Consider the following 21,105-nt stretch of genomic DNA (forward strand, 5'->3'; position numbering starts at 1 on the left):
TGGGTGCAACCTGAGATGTTCACACACCAGCCACAGGCTGCCTTCATTAAATCTGTCAGGGCCTTCTCCCAATTCTGCCTTAAAACTATCTCAAACTACAGACTGAGAGGCTGCTTTTACAAAATCCACAAAATCCTTTTTTCCGCAACCCTCTCTTCTTCTTCTTCTTTTTATTTTTAAAAAAGCTTCCAGCCTGATGAAGAGTTTTACAAACTTGAGAGCTCACTCACTGCTCTACAACCTTTCATTTGGACATGATGTTTATTACATCTATTTTATTAATTTGGTTTATGAGTCACCTCATAAAAAGTGCTCTCTAGGCTACGATAATGGTTTTATTCTACTATTAGCTTCTAGGTTCGGATCATGCCATTTGTTCTGGTCGTGAGGCTTTTAGGACATAATTTCCCCTCTTTTAAAGCTGTCATGAGTTAAAGAGAATTTGTGAGTCATGCTCTGCTGGTTTGCGGAGAAAACATTGTACTTAATTAGGAAGACCGTTCGAGGGAAAATGATCAAACTGCCTGCTTCAGGCTTGCACTTTCAGATATTGCCTGTGGGTTTTCTAAAATAACTCCCCAAACATGAAGCCCAGAATCTTTCTCATGGACACCCCCCCCCCACACGTGTCTATTTATATGATTGCTAAGGTATTGAAATTCTGCTACAGTTGTTAGAGTTTGGAGATGTAGTCCCAAACATCTGGATGGTGCCAGGTTGGAAGAAGGCTTTGCCTGAGCCTGGATGTGCAGGCCAGCCTCATCTGATGTACTCCTCCTTCTTCCCTTCCTCCACAGTGGTGCTTCAATGGGGAATGTGTCCACATGGGATACCGCCCCGAGTCCATCAATGGAGGCTGGGCGGCCTGGAGTTCCTGGGCGGCCTGTTCTCGGACCTGTGGGGCGGGCGTGCAGAACGCAGAGCGGCAGTGCAACAGCCCCACGTAAGTGACCGACCCTTCTGCTTGCAGTGGGGGGCGAGTGAGGGGAGTATATGAGAACATGAGAAGAGCATCGGCTGAATCAGGCCAGTGGCTCTTCTAGTCCAGCATCCCATCCATGAATCTGTCTAATGTTCTTTCAAAGCCATCCAAGTTGGTGGCCATCACTGCCTCCGGTGGGAGGGAGTTCCATAGGTTAACTATGCACCATGGGTGTAGCCAGGATTTATGTTGCCCAGGCCAGGGGGTGGGCATGACACCCACCTGCCAGCGTCCTCTCTCTGTCTCTGTCTAGCAGATTCGGAATGAAATGTCTTGACAACTGTTGTTTTAAATTACCTTCTTTTGAGCCCAAGTGCTCAGAAAAAACCTGTCGAAATCTTCAGTCGTTTGAAAACTAGGGAGTTAAATTTAAAAATTAACATCAGGGAGTACCTTTCATGTGCCACAACATCATCAGCGAGCATTTCAGTTTCAGATACAGTGGTACCTTGGGTTAAGTACTTAATTCGTTCCGGAGGTCCGTTCTTAACCTGAAACTGTTCTTAACCTGAAGCACCACTTTAGCTAATGGGGCCTCCTGCTGCCGCCATGCCGCCGGAGCACGATTTCTGTTCTCACCCTGAAGCAAAGTTCTTAACCCGAGGTACTATTTTGGGTTAGCAGAGTCTGTAACCTGAAGCGAATGTAACCTGAAGCGTATGTAACCCGAGGTACCACTGTATTCTGATTATTTCTACTTTCAGTTAAGTATTTTTATTTATTTACTTGATGGGGGAGCAGCTGGTTCCCCTGCCCCCTGGCTGCGCCCATGCTGTGTGCTGCGTGAAGGACTTTTCTTTGATTGGGCCTGAATCTTCCAGCATTCAGCTTCCTTGGAGGTCCATGAGTTCTAGCATAATGAGAGAAGGAGAAATGCGGTTCTCTTTCTCCCTGGCCATCCAACCTCTGCTTAAGACCCTCCAATGAAGGAGAGCCCCCTGCTTTCCAATATCTTATGTTACTCCGTCAAACAGCTGTTATGGTCAGATAGTTCTTCCTAATGTGGGTGTTTGTCGGTCTTTCTGTCCCAACCTCAGGCCAAAGTACGGTGGGAAGTATTGCCTTGGGGAGAGGAAGCGCTTCAGGGTTTGCAACACCAAGCCCTGCCCCTCCGACGGACCCTCTTTCCGCCAACTCCAATGCAGCCGCTTCAACAGCAGAGCCTACAAGGGGAAGCTGTACAAATGGACCCCACTCCCTAATAACAGTGAGTCCACCCCTCTCTCTCTCTCTCTCTCTCTTTCTCTCCAGCAAAACAGCAAAGATGTATTTATGCATGTATGCATGTATTAGTATTCCACCTTTCCCCCAAAATGTGGAATACATGGTTTTCTGTATTTTCTCTCACAACGACCCTGGCAGGTAGTCTAGGCTGAGGGAGGTAGCAACTGGCCCAAGGCCACCTGTTAGATTCACGGCAGATATAAGTCCTGGTCTCCTAGGCCCCAGTCCAGGACTCTGACTACTGCTGAATTTATACGATTACTCCTGCGGTTATTTAAAACATTTATTTGTTTACTTATCTGCAGCATTTCTATTCCACTTTTCCTCCAAGGAGCTAAAGGTGGCCTATACAGTTGCCTGCCCCCCTTTCAGTCTCCACAACTCCTCTGTGAGGTAGGTTAGGCCGAGAGGAAGTTGCCAGCCCAAGGTCACCCAGTGAGCTGCTTAGCAGTGAGGGGATTTGAACCCTGGTCTCCCAATTCCTGTTTCGGCACTCTAACCACTGCACCACGCTGCTGTTCCTCCGGGCAATAGCAAAGCAGTTCAAACACACACACAAATTAATCTATTTATAACCTCAGTAAGATTCTATTCATGGTTGTGTGTGTGTGTGAGAGAGAGAGAGAGGGTGGTGGTGGGGGGTGTAGCATCACTATCAGGCTAGGACCTGAGAAACTCAGGTTCAAATCCCCACTCAGACAAGAAACTGACTGGGTGACCTTAGGCCAGTCACTGCCTCTCAGCCTAACCTACCTCACAGGGTTGTTGTGGGGATTAAATAAGGAGGGAGAGAACCATGGACGCAACCTTGATCTCCTTAGAGGAAAAAAGTGGGATATGGAATATAATAAATAAAAATCCATGCTGTAGCTATGCACACACTAAGCTAAAAACTTAAGCAGCCAGCAAATGCTTGTGTGGACAAGAAAGTCTCAAAGAGGTGCCAAGATCTCATCAGAGTCAGCATCTGCCTTACCACAGATAAATGAGTGTTTATTTACAGAAGTATTATTTATATATGACCCTTTTGTAAGATATCAGGGCAGTGTACAGCAATATTAACATATATTAAAATGAGAAGCAGTACAAAACATTCACTAAGCTGACTAGCTAATCAGTGGCCATTTTAAACAGCTGCATAGGCTGGTCAGCATAAAAAAACCCTTCAAAATCAAAAGTGAGGGTGCCCGCTGCATCTCTGCATGGGACCAGCAATGTGTAACACCTCATGTATTGAATACCTAATGCTGGCAAGCTGTTCTTTGGCCACACGGCTTGAGGAGATGAGAGGAGAGGCAGTCAAGTGTCTGGACTTTTCTCTCTGACATCCGCAGTTAACCCTTGCGAACTTCACTGTCGCCCGGAGAACGAGTACTTTGCAGAAAAGCTCCGCGACGCTGTCATTGACGGGACCCCGTGTCACGAAGGAAACTCGAGCCGAGACATGTGCATTAATGGGATCTGTAAGGTAGGAGAGGTTTGGGGAAGTGTGACTCCCTGGATGGAGGGAAGAGAGAGAGTTTAGAGACTAGCCCTCACCCTGTAAGAAGATCCCTGCATGTAATAATCTAGCATATTGAAGTGTGCTGTGGTAACATTCTACATGCAGGGCATGGTGAGTCAGGTGAGAGAGCCTTCAGAGACACAGCCCTGCAATCCAAGGTGGTGGTGCAAGCCAGTGAGATAGGAAAGCTAGGAGCTAAATGGCCCCTTAAACCTAGGTTATGGGCGCAACAACGTAATGTCTAGGCGTGCCTTTTTTATAACAAGAATACAAAGCTGAAAATGAATGAATTGCAGCTAAAATATGATGTTCATTTTTCACATGGTCTATTCCTTCCGTTGCCCAACCCCCTAATATTCTTATGAGGATCTCTTCTCCAGTCTTCAGAGAGGGGCTGGAAATGGGGAGGCAGAAAAAGTCCTTCTTTCCTACTACTCTGCAGTTTTAATCTGAAATCTTAGGCGCAGTATTGCACCCAGAGCTCAGAAACGGCTCGCCCTAATCAAATTCCCTGTCGCAAAATGCGCCTAGAACAATGGGAGTTTCGAACACTGGTGCAATCTAGAACCCAGCCACTTTACATTCTGTATTGTGGCCAAAACTGCCTGGGTAGGCAGGGTCTCTGTGAGTAGAAAGAGACCATGGAAACAGTAAGCGTGGAATTTCTTGCAAACCCTGACGATGCCTAAGGTTTCCGGAGGAAAGGAACAAATCCAGAGTTCCCCTGCCAAACCTAGCCTGGCAGCTTCTCTCCCTGATAAAGGAAGGTCCCCCTGGAGAGTTTTAAAATAGCCTGTCGCTGACTCCAGTGGATTAAGTGATCAGAGAGGCTGGTGCGCCAGAGAAGGATTCAAAACCCTCCAAGTGATGACAGGTGAATGGGGATGTAGAGCAATCCATACTTTGCCTCTTCCGGTTTCTCAGAGAGGAACAGGAAATTGGGGGTGGGGAGGGTCTCTTCATGAGTTGGGGCAGTGCATGAGCCTAGTCTAAAATGGCTGCTGGCCTGTCTTTCCTCCTCCCTGCAGCCTATTAGAATTTATGTATTTACTTATGATCTCTTTATACATGTACTGTATATCCTGCACATTGCAAGTCCAGTGACTGTGTAATAAATGCATGTGCCCTTGAGCTTTTGCCCTGGACTTTCAGAGAGCAAGCCTGGATTTTCGCCTCAGAAGTCAGCCAGTGTGAAGATCCAATCAACCCCACCCAAGCAGCCCCTAGGTTTTTGGACTACAGTTCCCCTCAGTTGCTCTGGAGGTGGCTAACCCATCACCCGTCCCTGATGCCTTTCAGAACGTCGGTTGTGACTATGAGATTGACTCCTATGCTGTGGAGGATCGATGCGGCGTGTGCCGTGGAGACGGGTCGACCTGCGAAACTGTCAAGAAGACCTTTGAGGAGAGTGATGGGCTGGGTGAGGATGTTTCTGCCAGATTTGGGGGCCCGGTTGGGAATAAGGTGGGATGTCAGAGGATAGAAATGGAAAAGGGACTGCCTGCAATGAATGAACATGGATCAGAACATAAATGGATGCCTACTGAAGTATAGGTCGGTTCCTATACTATATAATAACAGCAAGAACCTTTATTGAACTAACAGAACTGGACAACAAGGGCAAAACAACTGCTTATATACATTTCTGAAGGCCTGGGCCACTCCCACTCCAAACATGATTGGCTGTCAAAACTTCCAATCAGCGAATCATGACTCAGAGTTTAAGGGCCAATGGCAGAGGCCCAAATCCTGAAGTGTTCTGTGATTGGATATCATGTATCGAATCAGAACACAGGGGCTCAGAATCCTTGGTCCAGAATGAAGCTCAAGCAAACACAGAGCACTGAATACACAACACCTACCAACATCACTGATGGAGGGGTGTTGGTGGGGAGGGTTGAATGGGGCCTTTCTTGGATCCAGCTTGCTCATTTCCCTCCTCAGTCCCCTTCCATCTTTGAGAAGTTCCAGATAACTTGGCATTTGTGGAATTAGAAGCACTGTGACAAGGATATATAGGTGCACTTGATGTAAGCTAAAGGTACAAATAATATGGATTGGGGCAGCGGGGGAGCTTTGAAATGCAATCCAAAATGTTTTGTGGAGGAGGCTAGACCTCACAGAAGTCCCTCTCTTCTTTGAGGTTTTTCCATTACCCACCAATGAGTGTTGTGTTCACATCACATGCTTTCCTTTGGCAAATGTTGGAGGATTTTCTCTGTCCTATTCATGTGCTCTGTTCAGAAACATCCCTCCTCCTTTCTCCCCTCCACCAAAAAATATTCCTTGGTAAAGTCATGCGCTGGGTCTCCCAGTGGCCATTTCCTTTCACAGTAGAATGACAGGCATTCTGGGAAAGGGTGTGGGCATTCAAGAAGGGACTACTCTGGTGACATTCAGAAAAGGGGACTTTGACTCCCCTTTACAGAAAGGAGTACTTTTTGTCCTGTTAACCTGCAACTGACGAGGAGCTTGATTCCCCTGAACAGGCTATGTTGATGTTGGCCTCATCCCAGCTGGTGCACGAGAGATCCAAATCGAGGAGGTGGCGGAAGCAGAGAATTTCCTGGCCTTGAGAAGCGAAGATCCAGAGAAGTACTTCCTGAATGGCGGCTGGACCATCCAATGGAACGGTGATTACAAGGTGGCCGGGACCACCTTCACCTACGAGAGAACTGGGAACTGGGAGAACCTCACATCTCCGGGCCCCACGGAGGAGCCAGTGTGGATTCAGGTACTTGCAGAGGGTTCAAGTGCTGGGCTTTGAAACCTGTGAGTTCTGGGTCGAGTGTGCCACTGTTGTGGACTCACTGCTGCAGAGTTGGGCAGACTTAATTAAGATACAGGAAGCAGAAATTCAACAGGTGCAGCTTCCTAAAGCCCTGCTTTTCGGCATGAGGGAAAGCAGCACTTGTTGAGACTTCACTCTCCGACTGCAGCTGTGAGGCTGCCGAGGTCATAAACATATTTTCAGCCCTCGGTGATTCCGTGTCCTGGAATCTGCTCATCCCTGGCTTGTGTTTAAACAACCCCTCCCAGCTCAAGCTGGAGTGGAAGGTTATTTCGCGGCCAACAAAGAGTTGATTGAAATAGACTCCAAAACTCTTGTAGGTAACAGTATGGTATTTGTGCTCTCACAGAAGTGCAGAGTTGAAAGGGACCCACACGGTCATCTAGTCTGACCCCCCTGCAATGCAGAAATCACAGTGACCAAGATGATCAAGGGTCTAGAAACCAAGCCTTAGGAGAAACAGGGGAGGGAGTTGGGTATGTTTAGATTGAAGGAGAGGTGACGAAGAGGGGATGTGATAGCCATCTATGAATATCTGAAGGGCTGTCGCATGGAAGATTGAGCAAGCTTGTTTACTGCTGCTCCACTGTGGAGGAACCAAACCAAGGGCTTCAACTTACAAGGAAGGAGATTCCAACTCAATATTAGGCAGAACCTTCTGATGCTGAGAGCTGTTTGACGGTGTACCAGACTCCCTCAGAAGGTGTTGGCCTCTCCTTCATTGGAGGTTTTTAAAGAGAGGTTGGATGGCCACCTGTCAGGCATTCTTTAGCTGTGATTCCTGCATTGCCAGGGGTTGGACTAGATGACCCTTGGGTCCCTTCTAAGACTACAATTCTATGATTTGTCAGACTTTAAGGTGCCACGAGGCTCTTTGGCCTTGCTTCCATGCCATTTTAAGCTATAGTCATACCTCATGTTACGTTCTTTCAGGTTACGTCCCACGACGACACGGAAGTACCGGAAAGGGTTACTTCTGGGTTTCGCCACTCGAGCATGCGCAGAAGCGCAAAATGATGTCATGCGCATGCACAGAAGCGGCGAATCGCAACTCGCACATGCGCAGACATGCTGCTGCGGGTTGCGCTCTTTTCATGTTGCGAACGGGCCTCTGGAATGGATCCTGTTCGCAACCAGAGGTACCACTGTATAGCTCAACTGCGGTTTATCCATGAACATGCAGAGTGCACTAGAACAAACTATGGCTTGGCTCACAACAGCGTGTTAGCGCCAGGAGGGAGGTAGAAGCCACGCGCCCACAATTGCCGCCATGTGCGCCGCCAGGGTTCAAATTAAAACCATAGTTCAGTTTCCCTGTAGTTTAAAATGGCCTGCGAACGAGGACTTTGTCGTTTCAGGAACTGGGTTTGTCTCTTTTCTGTTAACTGCTTTGAGCACGCACTACAGATTTCTGGGAAACGCAGCATGTAAATAAACTGGCTATTGCTTCATAGCCTCCATCTTCACAGCTTTGCCTGCCCCCGCCAGCCATGCTTCTTGCCGCTTCTGTTCTGCAAAGCTGCTCTGTGAAGTTCTGAGCAAAGCGCTCCTCTCGAGTTACTTTGGAAATGGCAGCATCTGGCATTCGGGAGGTTCCTGCTGATCTGGGAAGCCTTTGCTGACTTCCGTGGGTGGGCCTGGCCTCTCTCTTGCCCAGCTGAAATTGAAATCTGTTGCAGCATTCCTCAGAACCCTCCAGATGTCTTGAACTGTCACTCCCATCACCCTCATCTGGTTCATTGGCCTGGTTTGCCGAGGGGGCTGGAGGAGAGGCACTACCAAGGGCCTCCGACCTTTCCAGAGGCTGCTATGAATGCGGAGACCACCATAGGGCCCCTCCTGTCAGTGGTACAGGCTCCTGCCCTCCCTGTATGGACAGTTCATCGCCATTTTTTTCTGCAGGGAAGTCTGGTGGGTGTCTTCCTGGCTGCCAGGGAAGCCTTTGCTTTGGAGCCGTCAGACTTCCCAGGAGAGCTCTTTAGGAGTTAAATGGATTTCTCAGGGCTAATTCTTTTTCTCTCCCCTCTTGCAGGGAGGTGTTTACTTTAACATTCTCTTCCCCTTCCAGCTTGACAAGGAAAGGAATTCTTTTTCCTTTTTTGACCCCTGCTTGTCTTCCTCCAGCTGCTTGTGAATTCTGAAACAAAGGAGCTGGCTTTGAGACCCACCAGGCAGGCAGGCAGGCAGGGATCTCTCCTCTTCCTAAATCACACCACCTTGTTGAGGGGCATCGGAGGCATGCCAGGCTGGGGGTGGGGGGCTTTCGGTACACGCCTGCTACCCCTGTCTTTTTTGCCACTGCCCTGGCAGGTTATTCATTTTGTGTTCCAAGAATAACTTTGGTTCTTTGCTTAAAAGCTATTGTGGTTAGCATGTTGGAACCTGGGAGACCAGGGTTCAAATCCCTACTCGGCCGTGAAGCTCCCTAGATGACCATTGGGCCAGTCAGTGCCTTCTCTCAGCCGAACCTACCTCACAGGGTTGTTGTGAGGATAAAATGGGGAGGAGAACCATGTACACCACCTTCAGTTCCTTTGAGGAAAAGGTGGGAAATAAAATACAGTAAAATCAATCAATCAGTCAATCAAAGAAGTTTGCAGAAGTTTCCCTCTCACTTTGGGTACCACTGGACTAAACACTGCATGAGTTTTGTACAATCAGATCATGTGGAAAGCTGAAGAGGAGCCCACAGATCCATCCTGCTTTCCTTAGCTCTGAGGAGGGGCCCTTCCCCTATGGTAACATCCTTGGGATCCTCTGAAAACCAAACACTGGTCACTTCCTAAACTTTCAGTAAGTTTGCAGTTGCCGGTCCTCTGCTGCAGGCATCTCAAGGTCTTTTCCTGCTGGCCCTCTTTCTCTTGGCAGGACATCATCACACTTCCTCGGTACTTGGACCACATTTCGTTAAACGCTTTTTATACCGTCTGGCTGGATGCTGCCTAAGAACATTTTCTTCCTTGCCTCTCAGCTCTTATTCCAGGAGAAGAACCCAGGAGTCCGCTATCAATACACCATTCAAAGGGAATCTGAGAACGAGAACGAGATCACGCCAGCCGAATTCTTTTGGCAATACGGACCCTGGACAAAATGCACAGCCACCTGTGGCACAGGTAAGGATGCCTGCCTCTTTCTTTGCCTTTGTCTCACTGTTCAACGTTTGGTGAGGAGTGGCGGGGGGTGGTCACGTTCTGGCCTAGGAGCCAGAGCAAGAAACTTCGTGCGTTGGGGGAAATCCAGAAAAGCAGGTGAACCTTCCACGAGCCCTGCAGTCATCACCAGAGTCTCTTCTCTTCAGACCGCATCTGAGGGAGATGCAGAAAGAGAGAGAGAGAGAGAGGCCTTCTCAGTGGTGGCTCCCCAACAGTGGCATGCTGTCCCCAGGAAAAGATGTCAGGCATCATAATTGTCAGCCTTTTGCTACCAGGCTAAGACATTCCTGTTTTTCCAAGGCTTCTGGTTGTTAATTTTAGATCATAACTTTGTAATATTCTCTTCTCTTTTGTGGAACTCTTGTTTCAGTGGTGTGCAGGATTTGTCTCTCTCAAAGTATTGCTGATTGAGCACTTGAGGAAATATTTGTCTGCTATATTTTGTAGTAATAGTAATAATAATTAATTTAACTGATTTTAGCTGTTTTGCATTTTATGATGCTTTAAGTGATTTCAAGGCATTTTTTTGAATAGAGCACTGAACAAATGAAATGAATGAATGAATGAATGGTGGCAGAAGGACTCATGACACTACTCTGTAGCCGTCTTCTAACAGTGGTGAATTAGGAGCCCAGGATCAGGCCTTTCGTGTGGGGCAGGAAAGGCCAGTGGGCGTATCCTCTCCCCAACCCCCAACAGTCCACCTTGTAGTAAGAAGGATATGGTAATAATAATTAGCTAATGAAGTAGCCAGAAAATTTTGCTATCCCTTAATGGTGTCCGTGGGACGCAGGTGGCACTGCGGTCTAAACCACAGAGCCTAAGGCTTGCCGATCAGAAGGTCAGCGGTTCGAATCCCCGTGACGGGGTGAGCTCCCGTTGCTCGGTCCCTGCTCCTGCCAACCTAGCAGTTCGAAAGCACGTCAAAGTGCAAGTAGATAAATAGGTACCACTCCCGCGGGAAGGTAAATGGTGTTTCTGTGTGCTGCTCTGGTTCTCCAGAAGCGGCTTAATCAAGCTGGCCACATGACCTGGAAGCTGTACGCCGGCTCCCTCAGCCAGTAAAGTGAGATGAGCGCCACAACCCCAGAGTCATCCGCAACTGGACCTAACGGTCAGGGGTCCCTTTACCTTTAATGGTGTCCATAATCCCCTGCTTAGAGGCATGCAGTGCTGGCTTGAGGATGCAGCTTGTCTAGACTGCTGGGGTAGGAAGTACCAAATGTATTTCATGTTTGGCCACTTCAATTAGAGCCCTGAATTGGGGGATGCAGCATCCTGCCTTGAGGTGCTGGCTAACTGAGTGCAAGAGGGAAGGGTAGGCAGGCAAGAGAATTTATTCCGCCGGCAAGGAAAGGCGTTTGCAAAGGCCTCTGCCACCCACTCTAGCCTGTGGATAAGGAAACCGCTGTTGTGGAGTGCATAAATTCTCAATGCAAATGTATCAAAGCGATCGGACAGGCAACACTCCTGGATGTGTTTAGACCCTGCCTGTGCCCCTTTGTCCAGGATGCTTGACTCTCTGCAAATGTGTGTGCCACTACATGCACAGTGGTGCATAAGGACATGGGTTTCTGTTTGCGCAGCTGCATGTGCTTCTTTCTCTTGCCGCCAGCTGGTCAAGGCCTCTTTGGAAACAGACAACTTGAAAAGCAGAAGGCTTTGCCTTGTCCTTTGATGTCCGCCTCTTGTTGACTGGGGTAACTGGGAAAGAGTCCTCCTCTACAGCTGCGTTTTATTGAAGCATGAGATGAGGGGACCAAGTGTACAGGCCAGTTAAGGATGCTTCTTCACTCTCTCCTTAGGGTGCTTCCAAATGACCAACATTTTGGGTTGAGATTTAGTCGCGGCTAATTCAGGTTGTGCAACTACAGTTGGTTTGGGAGGTCTTGTGCAACTCACCCAATTCCCCCAAAGATCAGACCTTTTGCAATAAGGAGAAGGAAGGGGTTTTTAATTTATTTATTTCATAATATTTATACACTGCTTGATTGTAAAGCTACAACAAACCTCAAAGTGGTTTACTATCACTAAGAAAAATTAACGACAACAATTTAAAGCTTTTAAAAAGTTTAAATAACAATAGATTTAAAAAAGATTAAAGTTTGCATTGGTTTTCTCAATATGTGGATGGGATTGTTATAGGAAGGCTCGGCATTCGAAATCAGCCATTTCATAACTATTCCAGTTTGATTAATCCAGACATGAGGGGTTTGGGGTGAGAATGAGGTTCTTCTGAAGCAAATGCATATATCCCTATTTCCCAGTGTTGTTCAGAAGGCAGCATTTTCCAGGTAAACTTTCACAATGGCACTTGGCCATAAGAACAAAAGAACAGCCTGGATCAGCATCCCATCTAGTCCGGCATCCTTCTCTCACAGTGGCCAACCAAATGCCTGTGGGAAACCTGCAAGCAGGATTCGAGCACAAGTCATGATGGCTAGTAGCCATTGATAGCCCTCCTCCATAGATTACAAACCTGCCACACATGCTTCTACAAGTCCTAGAAGTGGCAAAACATCAGCTCCATGGTTTGAAGGGACGCACTGCAGTGAAGGCAGGGCCGGATCCTTCCAACTCAGTGCTCATTACTGCATGTTTGACTCCTACGGGCAAAACATTTATTGGGGAGGCATTCTCCCCATCCCTCACCCTGCTACCCCACCTCCAGTCTGTTGCTGAGAAATTCTGTGTAATGGATCACAGCTGCCTGGAAGGCCCTGTGCAGATGGGTTTCACAGCTCCACAAAAGCCCAGAAACCTGAGCTTCAGAGGCAGCAAATTGGATGTCTTCAGAGGGGGCAGATTATGTCACCTGGGAGGAAACAGATTCTCTTCTTTCAGCTCTCCCAGCTCACTGGGGCCTGACACACAGCTACACTTGCCAAAGTTCTTTCTTTCTTTCTTTCTTTCTTTCTTTCTTTCTTTCTTCTTTCTTTTCGTTCTTTCTTTCTTTCTTTCTTTCTTGGCATCTCTGTCCCTTTTACTGAAACCAGATCATCTTCCAGGACTCCTCTGCAGCGCCGACGCTCCAGATTTTCTGTCAGATCCTGTCACACCACCTTGACAAGGCCCAGAGCAGCACTTGGGGTGGTGGTTTGTGTGTGTTTGTGTGTGAGAGTTCCTTGTGATGTATTTGTATTTGGCTGCATAAACACATACACCATACACATGGTTTGCCCCAAAGAATCCTGGGGACGGCAGTTTACCCCTCACAGAGCTACAAACAGGGGAAGGGACACTGCTCAGTGGCAGAGCAACTGCCTTGCATGCAGAAGGACCGAGGCTCAATCTCTGACATCTCCAGATAGGGCTGGGAGAGATTAGTGCCTGAAACTCTGGAAAACTGCTGCTAGTTGGTGCAGAAGTGAGCTAGATGGTAAGAGCTGTTTGACAGTGGAATGGACTCCCTCAGAAAGTGGTGGACTCTCATCCAGATGGCTAGATTCCTGAATTGCATGGGGTTGGACTAGACCAGAGGTTGTCAACCTGGTCCCTACCGCCCACTAGTGGGTGTTTCAGGATTCTGGGTGGGTGGTAGGGGGTTCTGCAGCACAAGCTGAATCCTTCTTCCATCAAGTGCTGGTGGGCGGTAAGGAAATTTTACCATCAAGAAAGATGCATTAGTGGGCGGTAGGTATAAAAAGGTTGACTACCCCTGGACTAGATGATGCTTGGAAGTCCCTTCCAACTCTACAGTTCTGTTATCAGTATAAGGCAGCTTCCTGAGCTCCTGTGCTTCTAGGGCTACAGTTCCCAGCACCCTTAACAAAACATATGGCTGCATTTGGGCTTGTGAAAGTGGATTTTCCTCTAGGCTTGATTGGCAGGGTGAACTTCCCTGAATCTGATTGGCTGTTGATTTGTCTGCTGCCAGCAGACTTCAATCAGGGGTCCCAGCCAGGATCTCCCCCACACACCCAAAGCCTCTGGTGTGCTTGCTGTGCTGCAAACATTGACGCCAGCCGCTCATATCGTTTGTGGCCTGTTGGCCTTATGAATTGTTATCGCCAGACTATGAAAGGGAACCTTTAAGCAGGTTCTGGGTCCTGGAAAGGAGAAGGGGCAGATAGGCAATCAGGGAGCAGAAGAAGGGTGACATAATCGTGGACTGAGGGAGGCAGGGAGCTCTCGGGTGATTTCTTCATTTGCTGGGTTGGGAGAGGAAGTCTGCCAGCCAAGTGCCTTCTGGGTTTCCTGCCAGAAACTGAGGCTGCCAGAAGCACATCAGATCCTGGCTTGTGACCGGTCCCCGTGGGGACTGTCCAGCCTGCATGCCAGGAGCAGCTCCAGCATCCAGCCCCACTGAGCTACGGCAACCCCTGGCCCACGTGCCTCCTCCTTGCTCCCAGGGAAGTGTCTGTGTGCTTCAGCCAGCTGGGAAAGGATGAGGGAGAGAGAGAGGGAAACACACACACACACAGAGAGAGAGAGAGGTGGGGTGGGAGAGAGAGAGAGACCTTTGCAAGGTCAGAGACTGGAGCAAAGGGTCAGCTGGTGATGAGGAGGAGAAAGGACAAGGCAAGGGATGTTCTGTGTCTCGTAGAAAAGGAGCCCACAACAGGAGCAAGAGGCAGATTGTTGCAAGTGACAGGGTGGGGTAAACAACATCAACTGTTTATTGAGTGTTCATTCTGATTTGTTTGCAGGGAGATGAAATGATGTCGCCTCAAGCAAATGACGCCCCACAATTTCTGTTGCACTTTCACACCCCTTTCCTTACTGCAAACTGTCCAGTCCCCCCCTTAGGTTTAGGGTTAGAGAAGTGGGTTTGTCCTGCAAAAATGCCAAATCCAGTTTAATTATGCAACCTGAATTGGCTGGTGATTCAGTTGAAATGCCCCTACCCCCACAAAATAATGACAGTCTGGAAGCAGCCCAGAAGTCTTTTCTCGCAAAGCTAGTTTGGAGGCAGAGCATAGCCATTGTGGCTAGTAGCCATCGATTGCCCTCTCCTCCATGAAGGCTCCATCAGTTGTAGCAGTTCCATGCAAAGAGCTCCTGACGCTCCTGCTTTTGGCTTCTGCAGGGAGAGGCTTTTGCAGCTGTTTTGTGTTTTGACCTCTCAGCTGTTGCTGATGTGCAGAAGCTGAGGCCAGTCCTCAGCAGACGGCCTGCTCATAGGTGCCGCTGCTGACCAAGGGGCCCTGAATGGAAGCAGGCAGCCTTCACTGAGCCATCTCCCAGATGCTTCCTATCTAAAGCCGCCAAGGTTAGCGGGCAGCAAACAGCCTGTTTTGTCCAAACAGTTGTGCTAAAATAGCTCCAGAGGTCTGGAAATAGCCCTAGTGCCATCTGGGAGGGCGGTGGGCAGACGCCTCTCTTTCTCCTGGAAGAAGGAATGGTGTGGCAGCACAGAAGGAAGGGGAGGCAGGAAAGAGCCATGATCATAATTCAACTTTGGACACCTTCTGCCTGAATCTTGATGCTTATATTGCAACAGAGCAGAGGGTATTCCAGGAAGCCAGAGCTAGAGCCTGAGTAGCTCAGTTGGTTAGAGCATGGTGCTGATAATGGCAAGGTTGCAGGTTTGATCCCTGTATGGGGCAACTGCATATTCCTGAAGTGCAGGGGGTTGAAATAGTTAATCCTTAGGGCCTCTTCCAACTCGACAATTTTATTATTCTAAGTAGGGCTGGGTGATCTATCGATATATCATCCCAAATCGGTTTGAAATCCATATCCTGGTATTTTGTTTATTTTTAGAAAGTGGGGTTTTTTGTGATGTGGGTGACAGAGCACACTTGGATCCACTTTAATTGCATGAACTTTTCTGATACGTGCTTGAATACAGTGGTACCTCGGGTTACAGACGCTTCAGGTTACAGACTCCGCTAATCCAGAAATAGTACCTCGGGTTAAGAACTTTGCTTCAGGATGAGAACAGCAATCGTGCTCCGGTGGCGCGGCGGCAACGGGAGGCCCCATTAGCTAAAGTGGTGCTTCAGGTTAAGAACGGACCTCTGGAACGAATTAAGTTTTTAACCTGAGGTACTACTGTACCGGCCGGAAAACACAAGACAGTCTGGTAGCATCCTTAGCCTATCTGAGCTTACAGGGTGAGGTCAAATTCTGCACGCTCCTTTGAGCTCTGCAAAAGAAAGAGGGAGGTGACAATGGAACTGTACTGTTGGAACATAGACACACCAAATCAAATAAATCCTCAGGAAAAGGTTTCTCTCCCGTGGGATTACCGTGGGCCTCTCCCGCTGCTAGGATTGATTTCTGAGGTCGGTTGTTGGCTCTCCCGCCTGGCGCTCCTCATTGCGGAGTCTTGGCTTGCAGCTCACCCCACGTGGCAGGAGATCAGTTTCCAGGATTCTTTCCCAGCCCTGTGGAGTTCCATGCATCCAATTGCAAGAGCTCTCTTCAGATTGGCACTACTGTTCCTGGCAGAAAAGGGCTATTGTTCCCGCAGACAATCTGCGGCATTGTACGTGGAGGAGGGCCCTGAGTCCGCCCAGCAGAAAACCGACTCCGCGGGAGTCCCATTACCAGTTGCACCAATTATTGCAAGAAGGCATTGCCATCAAAACAAAAACACAGAGGAATAAATTGCAGCTTTTGTTTTTAAAATAAACTTAAGGCCAGGACCAACAGTTTAGATTTCTTTCTTGTTAACGGCTCTGGGCTCAAGGTCACAAGCGGACAAATCAACCTCTGAAATGGAGAGGTTTGGGCATTATTTAAGTCTGCTGCTTTTGAGGGTTCTGGTTGAGGGAATGGGTTTTCTTTGTACTGCACGGTGAAGCGCTTTTATGCCTGGTTTTGAGACCACAGCCCCACCCCACCTTAGAATAGCTTAAAGATAGGGAGTTGGATGCAGGAGCTGCTGGTGCAGAGGCCCTAACAAAGAAGGGGGCAGACAAAGAGGGTCCTTGTTTGTTAGCTGGTCATCCATGCACTCTGTGTGTGTGTGTGTGTGTGTGTGTGTGTGTGTGTGTGTGTGTCTTGGCATGCTCCGTTTTCAACCTGAACTTTGCTGACCTCAGCCCCCCCAACGGTGCTCCGGTGTTCCGTGGTGACTTAATTACAACATTCCAAGTTCTCTAGGCTGCCTCCTGCTGCTTCCCCTCCCTAACCTTGCAGGGCTGGGGGGGGGTATTGTTAGTAACAGCTGCTCACAGGTGCAGGGCTTAGAGACCTGCAGCGTCTTCTGCAATCATTAACCCCTGCGCTGCTCCCAAAAGGTCCTTGCTACAGCTGGCTGCCCAACGCAGCAATTGTGTGTGGTGGTGGGACTCTATAACAGCCAGCCAGGAAGTGGCTGTACCATCAGCCCTGCATGCAAAACGTCCCAGATTGGATCTCTCGGTAGGGCTGAGGAATGGCCCCTCCTGAAACCCTGGAGGGCCACTGCTGTCTGTTGGCGTGCAGCTGTTTCAATCCAAGATCCTCTATTCCTCATGAGCAACCTTCAAGTGGGGGAGCACATGCCAAGAGTTTTATAGCTTAATCATAGAATCATAGAGTTGGAAGGGATCCTGAGGATCATCTAGTCCAACCCCCTGCAATGCAAGAATATGCAGCTGTCCATTACGGGGACTGGACCTGCAACGTTGCATACATAGTTCTCTGCCTCCCCATTTTATCCTCGCAACAACCCTGTGAGGTAGGCTAGGCTGAGAGGGAGTGGCTGGCCCAAGGTCACCCAGTGAGTGCCGTGACCAAGTGGGGATTTGAACCCTGGTCTGCCAGGTCCTGGTCCAGTACTCTAACCACTACACCCCACTGATCCTTGGTTCTTGGCCTGCCAGCATGTACCACTGTGCGCACGGGGCGTGCCTAATACCCACCTCCTTCTCTCCTCAGGGGTCCAGCGGCAGATTGTGCACTGCATGGAGAAAGTGGCTGGGATGGTGGAAGAGCACTACTGCAACGTCCTTAGCCGGCCAGACGACAAGCAGAAGAGTTGCAGCGAGGAGCCGTGTCCCGCCAGGTCAGCTCAACTCCTCTGCGTCTAAACCACAAGAACATAAGGAGAGCGTGTTGGATCAGGTCAATGGCCCATCGAGCCAAGCACCCTGTTCCCCAATAACTGTGAAAGGAGCCTCTTAGAATCACAGAATTGTAGAGTTGGAAGAGATCCAATGAGTCATCTATTCCAAACCCTTGCAATGGTCATGCTCCCAAAGTTGGACGTCTAATTGCTCTTTCCCTAGCCTAACCCTTGAACTCCTTATTAGACACCGAGAGACAGCAGGACTCTGCAAGGTGCCCTGACTATAAAATTGGAGAAATCGAGAGAGAGATAGCCGCACCGGCAACATATCTCTTCTTTCTTGTATCTAGAAATGCAAGAAGGGCCTTTACACTCACCAGAAGCTCGGCTCTTCCCTCGCCGGTCCTGGAAGAAACCTTTAGAAAAGTCCCGTATGCTCAGAGACTTTGCACCTGTCCATTGGGAGAGATAGGAAGCCCAGAACACATACATGTTCTTTAGATGTCCCTTCTATGAAGAGGCACGTAGTAAGACCATTGATCCCCTACTGGTGAGGCTCGCCAACCTTCCACAAAAGCAAAAATTTGACCTTTTCCTGTTAGGCAAAGGTCAGAAGATGACCTGGATGGTCGCCAGATTCTGTGTACAGATCTGTAGGCGCAGACCATCTCCCAACTCAAAATAGTCCGTCATGAAAATCCCCAAACTCGATTCCATGGGTGACTCTGGGTCAACTCCCTGGGATAGTTTATTGCTGTACATTGTTTTTAAATTTATTGCTGTACATCGTTTTAATTGTCGGTTTTACCTCTGTGACTGTACCCCCAAGTGTGTTTTATAAGCTGGTCTTCGACCACAATAAGTTATCTATCTATCCTGCTTGCTCCCTTCCAGATGGTGGGCTGGCGAGTGGCAGGCGTGTTCTGCCACTTGTGGGGACACTGGGCTGACGAAGAGGACCGTCCTCTGCATCCAGAGTGTGGCGCTGGATGAGCAGCGGGCTCTGCAAGCCAGCAAGTGCCAACATCTCTCCAAGCCGGATGCCACGGCCCCCTGCAACCGAGAGGTCCTCTGCCCGGCTCGGTGGCTGGCTGGCAATTGGTCCAAGGTGAGGAGAATCCGAGCGCAAAAACCCTTGCTGCAAGTCTTGGTTCAATCCACAAGGGCATCTCCAGGTAGGGCTGGAAATGGCCCCTGTCTAAAATCCTGAAGGGCAGCTGTCAAATCAGTTATTGAGCTAGATGGACCCCATGATCTGATTCATTAGAAAGCAGCTACCTTCCTACCTTCCTCCAGACAGGAACTGGAGGGTTCTCCATTGCATAAATAACAGCAAATTTGGCAAATTTGGCAAAGGCCAACACTGTACTTTGCAATCCAAATACACTTGAGAGCAAGCCCCAACAGAGATCTCGCTAGGTCCTTGGGAGAGGACAGAGGAGGCTGCCCAACATCCTTGGCCTTGGGCAATCCGGGTTTTCCCTCCCAGGGTCCATGCAGAAAGACTCCGCTTTTAATGTGGCTGGCAGTGAGTCACATGCCCTTGTGGCATGAAACTATTTTCGGTATGTGGGTTGCTGCAGCTCTGGAGAAAGGTCAGAAGACCTCTTATCTGCTCAGCCGCAACAAACATCCTTCTTGTGCTTTGTTTCTCCCTGTTAGCAAATCCCCACTCGCTCTTTCCCCCCTCAGCTAGGAATCTTGCTGGGATGAAGGGTGGTACTTGATGGGAACCCCAAATAGAGATGACCTATGAAGTCACTGGGTGCCAGCCCCCTCCAGGGTCACCCGCCAGCCCCCCAGCTGTCTGGGTTTTTCCATGCAAGCCAAGCTTCATCAGGAAACAAAGATGACCTGAAACTGAAGAACGATGGCTGGGTTTAGATTGAGCTTCTGTAGTGGAAAGAGCAAATGACCTTGGATTATAATGATTTCTGGCCCTTTTTTGCATGGATCAGCCTTCTCCAACCTGGTGCCCTCCAGAAATTTTGGACTACAACTGGGGTACCAGGTTTGTTTATTTACTGCACTTATATTCCACCACCTGTGTCTCCAAGGAGCGCAAGGTGGGGAATACATGGTTCTCTTCCCACCTTCTATAATCCCCACAACAAACCTGTGAGGTACGTTAGGCCAAGAGGTCTTCCAGGTCCTAGTCTGAGACTCCAACCGGTGGTTCCCAAACTTTTGAGGGCTACCAATTCCTTGGTTTTATAAACCCTTTCCCAGTGTTCCCTACCCTATAAAAGGCATTATCAGAATAGTGGTTTGCATGACCCACTAAGGAAGACTGTAACACAATCAAATTCAAAGTAGTTACAACTAATTGCATATAGATATATAGATAGATATAGATATAGATGATATAGATATAGTTATATAGATTATATATAGATTATATATACACATACATACATACATAAAATCAATTATAAGTATTTAGTTTAATTACTACAACAAAATTGATGGACAAACCATTGATACCAACTTTTTGAAATCTGATAATCATTTACACTTCCTGTTCCCACTTGCCAATGCTTCCTAGCACCCCAACCTAGGTAATCCCATTGCCCCTCAGGGTGTTCTACCACCCACTTTGGGATCAACTGCTCTAACCACTATATCACACTATCTCTCTTGGAGGATCATAGCATAGAGAAACTGCCAGCACTGTGTTGGCCATTAATGTCTCTCACACTCCTTATTTTCTCTCCCCTTTCCCATACAGTGTTCGGTCACATGTGGAAGTGGGATACAACATCGCCTGGTGTACTGCCCCAATAATACCAGAGCCAGCTGTGATCCAGGGCAAAGACCAGCCTCCGAAATTGCCTGTTCGTTGCTGCCCTGCTGGAACAAGATCGAGAGCATCTTCCCAGACTGGTCAGGTTCTGGTTCCTCGAGCCGGGAGCTGTACAATGAGATCAATTTCATCCCAAGCCACCCCATCCCTCGATTCAGCCCTTTGTCGCCCAAATCTGAAGACCTCAATGCCATAAGGGAAGAAGACTTTTCACCCGGCAACAACAAAAAGGGAAACGTGTTTGTGGATGATTTTTACTACGATTACAATTTTATCAACTTCCATGAAGACCTGTCTTACGACCCAGCTGACACCAAGGGTGGCGGGAAGGAGAACTTGTTGCCGGATGTTGGGGTGAAGAAGGTCAGCGACGTGAAAGAGGACCCTCAAGAAATGGCTCCCGATTCTCTCCCTACTGTAAAGCCAGAGATGGACCATGGAAGCCCAACATCTCCAGCTGTTGGGCAGAATAGCAAAGGGGTAACCAGTGGGTTTCAAGAGCATAGCACTGCTGTCATTTGGCATGGTTCTTTGGGTACAGCCATTGCTGTCTCTCCAACCTCCTCCATGGCAGTTAATGTGAAGGAGAACCCACCAGCCATTTGGGGAGATCTTCCTTCTTCCACTTCTGCAGCTACAACGGATTTCCCTTCTGGCACCAATACCCATGTATCTGTCAATCATGCCCAAGAAGACACCACACGTTG

General features: G+C 48.6%; 1 protein-coding gene across 1 annotated transcript in view; it reads left to right on the forward strand.

The window, feature by feature from the left end:
• The window catches only part of ADAMTS7 (ADAM metallopeptidase with thrombospondin type 1 motif 7), a 59,460-nt gene that overhangs the window by 16,667 nt on the left and 21,688 nt on the right, over nucleotides 1–21,105 (forward strand). Inside the window, exons 11-19 of the mRNA XM_081840705.1 lie at nucleotides 798–943; nucleotides 2,020–2,189; nucleotides 3,541–3,674; nucleotides 5,010–5,130; nucleotides 6,200–6,444; nucleotides 9,473–9,614; nucleotides 17,466–17,592; nucleotides 18,490–18,703; nucleotides 20,324–21,101. Coding sequence (XP_081696831.1) covers nucleotides 798–943; nucleotides 2,020–2,189; nucleotides 3,541–3,674; nucleotides 5,010–5,130; nucleotides 6,200–6,444; nucleotides 9,473–9,614; nucleotides 17,466–17,592; nucleotides 18,490–18,703; nucleotides 20,324–21,101 — 2,077 coding nt within the window. The remainder of the gene's footprint in view (nucleotides 1–797; nucleotides 944–2,019; nucleotides 2,190–3,540; nucleotides 3,675–5,009; nucleotides 5,131–6,199; nucleotides 6,445–9,472; nucleotides 9,615–17,465; nucleotides 17,593–18,489; nucleotides 18,704–20,323; nucleotides 21,102–21,105) is intronic.

Source organism: Podarcis erhardii, assembly GCF_964252035.2.
Source record: "Podarcis erhardii genome assembly, chromosome: 14".
NCBI lineage: Eukaryota > Metazoa > Chordata > Lepidosauria > Squamata > Lacertidae > Podarcis > Podarcis erhardii.